Consider the following 6,659-nt stretch of genomic DNA (forward strand, 5'->3'; position numbering starts at 1 on the left):
AATATTTAATCATTTAAATATTAAAAAATAAATTAAAACTTCTAAAACATTCTAGATTCAGTCTTCAACCTAAGATTATCACATGACACAGGAGAAAACACAATTTATTTTATTTTAAAAGAAAAATTGAAGAGAAATTTCATAACATGCAATGAAACAATTTTCAGACCGAAAAGGGTTCTAGGCTTCTAGCATCTTCAATTCTCCTTACCTAGGTGCAGAGCCACAAAAGATTGCAAATCAAGTGGAACATAAACAGCAGACCCAATAGATTAAGCATAATGCATATAACATTGATAATTTGAATTACAGGAGCCATAGAACTTGGTTCCTACATATTAGACATACATCAAATGAGATTAGTAAAATGCAAGGGGGGAAATAGATGCGACAACAATAACAATAACAATAATAATAGTAATCCATAATAACAATCTGCTAAATATAAAAACTATACAAAGACCTTAGGATAGTTTTTCTTCCCCATATATCAATGCATATATTATAACGGCCTTGATCTTTCCAAAAGAAAAAGCTTCCCCCCAAAAAAGAGATTCTACTCTTCACCTCCCATTACCTTCGGCGATAAAATATTTACAGAAAAAAAAAGCCACCATTCTTGCTTGGATTAATTGCTTCCCCAAAATAAATCTTCACCCGTTCCTCCCCCACAACTTGAAATAACTCCAATTCCACCCCACTTTTCTTTCCATCATTCTATGCACAATGAAATTGGCAAAATCGGAGAGAGAGAGAGAGAGAGAGAGACGAAACAAAATGATCAACCCGATATAAAATGAAATTAATGGGCCAGGCCAACCGGACCCAGACGGCCCATTGAGCTTTTCACTTTCTTTTTCTCACTTAACAAGCTCAGAGACCCACCCAAGATCCGGGACTCCACCCGATTGACGACCCGAACCAGAACCGGACCTATCCAGAGAATTCTCCTTGCTCAGCTTCTCAAACATCTTCGCCCTTATGTCCCTTCCAGACTCCACCCTCTCCATAACTGGCTCCTCCTCGAAACTCTGCTCCCACAACTCGAAACAATTCGACCCGAACCGAACCGGTGCCTGTGTTGGTGTTGTTGGTAGACTGCAGAATCCGGGCCGGATTACAGATCCGCGGGGAGATCCGAAACCCGGAGATCCAACCGTCACGTTCCTGTTACTATTAGGCATCGATTTCACCTTCCCAAGCTGCAAGTTTCTCAGTTGAGCAACAACCATATCAGACATGTTACTTGAGCCAAGCGACCTCATCATCGGCGACATCGGCGGAGAATCCACCGGAGAACTAACCGGCGGCGAAACTGAAGTCGGTGACGACACGAACGGCATCGAGACTTGTCTTAATGGAGATCCGTCGTACGAATCCACGCTTCGCGGACTCTGTTGCGGGAGGACACGGAGCTGCTCCGGCGTGTGCGCGAAGAAGCACACCCTCCGGCGGCAGCTCGTGCCGTCCTTGCACGGCTGAGTACGATACCTCGCTGGATGAAGCCAGCACTCGAAGACGCCGTGCGCGTACTCGCACGAGTCGCCTTTCTTACAGTTTCCCTTGCGGAAATCGGGACACGCCGTCCCGGAGTAGTGAAACTTCCGTGGATCACGACGGCGAGCCTTCTCGCCGGGATGAGCGTACGGACACTCCGTCCAGTCGTGCGACCTCCCGCGCGCGCATCGCCTCACTTTGAACTCGTACATGCGGAACTGGTCACACGAGTACGCGTCAACCGGCGCGTCAGCCTGAGCCTCCCCGTCGGAATCACCACCGTCGCCGGCAGCATCATTCGACGGCAGGTATCGCTGCAAGGCGGACAGAGCTTCTTGTAGATAGTAAGGTGAGTAATCGCCTGCGCCAGCATTGCCTTCGGTTACGGAATAAGGAGAGTACATGTCAGCCGTTTGATCATCGAGGATCGGCCACGGTGGCACGTGAACCGTAGGATTTGCACGATGGTGCTCCCCGAGCATCATTTTTTTTTTCTTCTGGGGTGATGCTATGGATGTTTACGAAAACTCCGGCAGGGTTGGCACCCTTTATAAACTGCGACTTAACCATGGTTTAACTGTGGTTAGGTTCGGGTTTACCATGGTTAGGTTAAAAAAAATCAATGAAACTGCGATCTTTTCCACTGCGGTTAAAGTAGACGAGGGTTTTTCTCGGTCACCGTGCACATTTAAGGGATAACGTCACGGTTCGCTTCCGCTTGTGCCACGTGGGCATACTAACGTGGCGTTATTAGTCCACGTGGAACGCTGTAATTGAGGGTCACTTGGATTAGGTGACAGCGGTGTAACGTATTCGACTTTATTATCTGTGAGACGCCCCTGGTCTCCGGAAAGCGGTGGAGCGTGCGATACGACTCGTTTAATTAATTAAAAGATCTGTTCCTGAATAATTACGATACAATCTTCTTTGGATGAAAAAGGAAATGGTGGAATATTTCATGGGAAAATTAATAATCATCATCATGGAAAATAATAATTGGATATAGTCCTCAATTCTTATCCACTATCGTTTTCTTTTTCATTTTTTGAGATGGCCTGGTGAGAAAAAATAATTGGGAAGCCCATGGTGTTTGAGCGAACGATTCGTTCAATTTTGTTGCCAAATTGAAACAATGGGTATATAGTGGTATTATTTTGTATATTTGCCCTTAAAGTCATTGGAGTTTCTTGTTATTGAATTTCTTTTTATATGCAACTTGATGAATGACTTGGAAAGTAACGCATAAAACGAGTCTTGAAAATTCTATAATAACGAATTTTAATAATGGTATGTCATTAATTAATATAAACTCTGTGTAAGTCTCTGCTATATAACAAATGAGATGTTATTATCTCTCTGATTAATATATATAGTACAATTACGTATTGTTAATTAGTTCAGTACATTCATCAATTGCTTTAATTTTGCTGTAAAACTATATAAGTTTAACTTTTTTAATTGGTTGGAGTAATATGGATAATGATGATGGATTCGATCAGATCTACTATCACATGAATTCTTATAATTGACGATGATGATGATATTTCTCATTGCTCAAATGAAGATGTAAATATAAATTAAAAAAGGACTAAATGAAATTAAAACATTATAAAAATATATCCTCAGTTCATCACTATTATATAATTCCATTTCTAGACCTTATATCCCGTCAAACCAAATAAACATGGCCACACAGCGTGTTGAAGTGAAGAAAAATGAGTTCATTTTTAATTTGAATATTATTTTTAGATAAGAATAGTTCTAATTTGGATAAGTATATATTACTATAGATTCGCTAATGTTAGTTTTGTGACTAAACCCTAAAGCTCAAAGTTGAGGGTTTAGAACCAATTAAACGCTTATTGCATGATGTTAACGACGTAGAATAAACGACAAGTTTAATATATTGATGAATATACGAAACGACTGTTTTTATTAGGCCATACGTACCTACACACTCAGGGTGCAATTATACCATGCGGGCACCTTCACAATGCTTCTCATGAGCTCTAAAGAAGGTCATGGAACCATCGATAAATAGTTAAGCAACTGTTATATATAATCGTATAGTATCCAACGAACGGATCATTATAATTATGGTAATTAGTCTGTGATTAGTGATAATAAATGTAAAATAGTCAAGGTAATAAATATATTTTTATAAATATATGATTTTTTTAATAAAGATTCTAAGCTTAATTAAGAGTATTTTTACAAATAAAACTGTGTTAAACTATTAAGATTGTTCTCAATTTTCCGAAAACACGGGTAAAATATCCTTTAAATTTGATAAAGAAAAGAATATTCTTAAAATTATAAAAAAGTAAAATAAAAAATATTATTATATCAAAAATAAATAAAAATTTTTATTTAATATAAAATTATTAAATTTTAAAAATAAAAATATTTTATTTTTAATATATTTATAAAAAATTATATCAAAATTTTTTAAAAAATATTTTTTGAGAATAAATACTTAATATTAAGTATTTTTATGATATTTAAAATATTTAAAAAATGTTGTCGTTAATAAAATTAAACGTGTTAAAAAAATAAGAGATGCTTTGAGTAGTTTATCCTAAAACCGTAGTTTCTAATTTTTTATTTTTTGCTAAATAGTATTATTAATGTTATGCACGGATAAAGCAGGTAATGAGTGGGGTTGGATGCAAAATGATAATGGTGAGATTAAAGTCTAACTTTTTGCAAAAGAAAAAATCAAATTGATGAATTCTCATACCTCATACCGAAGAAGAAATCAGAACCGATGATGAGCCATTTTCTTGCATGATGATCTATTGATATTGAATCTACAGCTAAAAGATATGTTGGGATGATGTATGTTGAATACATGATATAATATTTTAACTTTCTTTAATTATGACAAACTATTTTTAGTTTAAAAACAAATAGAGTTAAAATTTTTTAGAATATTTTAATGTGTTTACATCATGACTTAGTAGATTTATATTCTAACAATACAAAATAAAAAATTTAGGAATGAATCGATTTTTAATTAGTTGATATTAGTTAATCTTTTTAATTTTCAATTTAATATTTAAAATTAAAATAAACAAGATAATTATAAAAAATAATTAATATTAATTAATAAAATTATTTTTCTAATATTACTCAATACAAAATAAGAATTTATATACGTGCATTTATATAATCTTGAAATAATTAAGATAAATATGGTATCTGAAAGTTATTTTATAATAAAAAATCTAAAAAAACTAAAAACTAAAAATATATATAGCGTAATTAAATTGTTTATTTTTTTATATATTGATATAATTTTGGTGTAATATTTAATTATTGAATTTTATAATATTTTTTTAAATTATGAAAATAATATAATATACTTTTTTTGTATTATATATTTTAAATTAAAATATACAATATAAAAAAACGTATTGTCAATAAAAAAAACGTATTGTACTGTTTTTATAATTTTAAAAAATACTATAAAATTTAATAATTAAGAATTACATTAAAAATTTTTTAATATACAAAAAAAATAAACCTAATTAAATCAATATTTATTTTAAGAGTTTTGTCTCACATCAATATCTTAGCTTCTTGGAGTTGATGGCCATCTAATCCATTACTTGACTTTCATGTCACTTGTCATTTTTGCCCCTCACCATATCGTTCTTATCGTTTCTCTACTTACCCACCGTCCCTTTTTTTTTTTTTTCCTTTTCTCTTTTCTTTTTCATTCTCTATTTTAGTTTAATTTTATTTAGACAGAGACACCACCGCACATCAATTCAATTAATCTCAACTATGGTTTCCACGTCCAAAAAAAAAAAAAAAATTACAACTTTGCTATGGTTTCAGATAATAGGAAACTAATCTTATTTGAAAACGAAGGAAAAATCAGAAGAAACAAATATGTATTCATTTTAAAAAATTTTGAAAATTTGTTGCTTAAGTTAATAAAGTATAACAATTAATCTATTAATAGATATCTAAAAAAAATATAATATACTAAATACATACTAAAATAAGCGATCAACATATAAATTTTATATTAAAATATAAAATATATATTAAACTTAAATTAAATTATACATATATATTTATACATAAATATATAAAAAAATTTAAATAAATATTTTATTTACTAAAATAAATAATTTGTAATATTTTTACTGATTTATATTGTCTTACTTATCTCGATCTCATTTATAATGTAGACAAAATAAGTGTGTATTTCGTCTACACTATAAAATATAAATAAAACAAGACACATTTGTCAATGTACGTATCACGTTTATATACGTGTTATGACACATAATTTGTTTCGTTTATAGTGTAAATAAGATATATACACTAAACGAGATAAGACTTAGACGCGCCTATATAAATATTTTCGTTCTTAGTGCCTCTTTTGCCACTTTCATTGTATATTACCTTCATTTCTTCTTTTCTCATTGTGACATATTCAGATTTTATGGCACACGTGGATGCACGAGACAAATACATCAACCGCTTATACGTGACTTGGCACATTGTGAGAGTGATCGATTTCGAGGTTAATGTTATTATTTTTCTCTTTTAACTAAATAAGCATATAATTATAGTTAGGGTACTTTTATAGATCCAGTATTGTTACACATGTAGAATAGGTTGTCATGTTATTAAAATTTGTTAGGTTGTGGAATGTAGAGATTAGTATATGTTAATTAATTAATTAATTTTATTTTATTAATTATTTATTATATTTTTTATGCATTTAAATCAAATTTTATATTTTTAATTTCAATTTTAAATATGTTGAATTGATGTTTGTTAAATTTTTTAAATATCTAATTTGTATAATTAATTATTTTAAAATATGAAATAATTGTTTATTGTTAATTTTTTTATTTTGAAATAAATTTTTTTACAAATGAAATAAATTTATTATTGAAATATTTATATTTTTTAATAGAGGTCATGCCTACTACTCCTTAAACAAGTGAGCCACATTCTTGCACCATTAGACGCCATTCTTCCTTACTTAAGGGAAGCTAGCTTTGGCAACACGGTGCAGTCTAGGGACTTTGTCTTTGACAACTCTCTGATTACTACATTCGTGGAGTGCTGGCATCTAGAGATCCACACTTTTCACCTGTCTTGGGGTGAGTGCACCATAAGCCTGCAAGACGTTGCAT

At 32.0% G+C, this 6,659-nt stretch overlaps 1 protein-coding gene across 1 annotated transcript; it reads right to left on the minus strand.

The window, feature by feature from the left end:
• Window positions 1-272: 272 nt before the first annotated feature.
• LOC112802045 (zinc finger CCCH domain-containing protein 20) lies at window positions 273-2,766 on the minus strand. Its single transcript, XM_025845040.3, has one exon. It carries the CDS (start codon window positions 1,980-1,982, stop codon window positions 861-863), a length of 1,122 nt encoding a protein of 373 aa, XP_025700825.1. The 5' UTR covers window positions 1,983-2,766; the 3' UTR covers window positions 273-860.
• Window positions 2,767-6,659: the final 3,893 nt, after the last annotated feature.

This window comes from Arachis hypogaea, chromosome 5 (assembly GCF_003086295.3).
Source record: "Arachis hypogaea cultivar Tifrunner chromosome 5, arahy.Tifrunner.gnm2.J5K5, whole genome shotgun sequence".
Taxonomy (NCBI): domain Eukaryota; kingdom Viridiplantae; phylum Streptophyta; class Magnoliopsida; order Fabales; family Fabaceae; genus Arachis; species Arachis hypogaea.

Bases quoted from the DNA above. Each gene is read 5' to 3' on its own strand.
- LOC112802045 (XM_025845040.3), bottom strand. From the start codon at position 1,982: ATGATGCTCGGGGAGCACCATCGTGCAAATCCTACGGTTCACGTGCCA.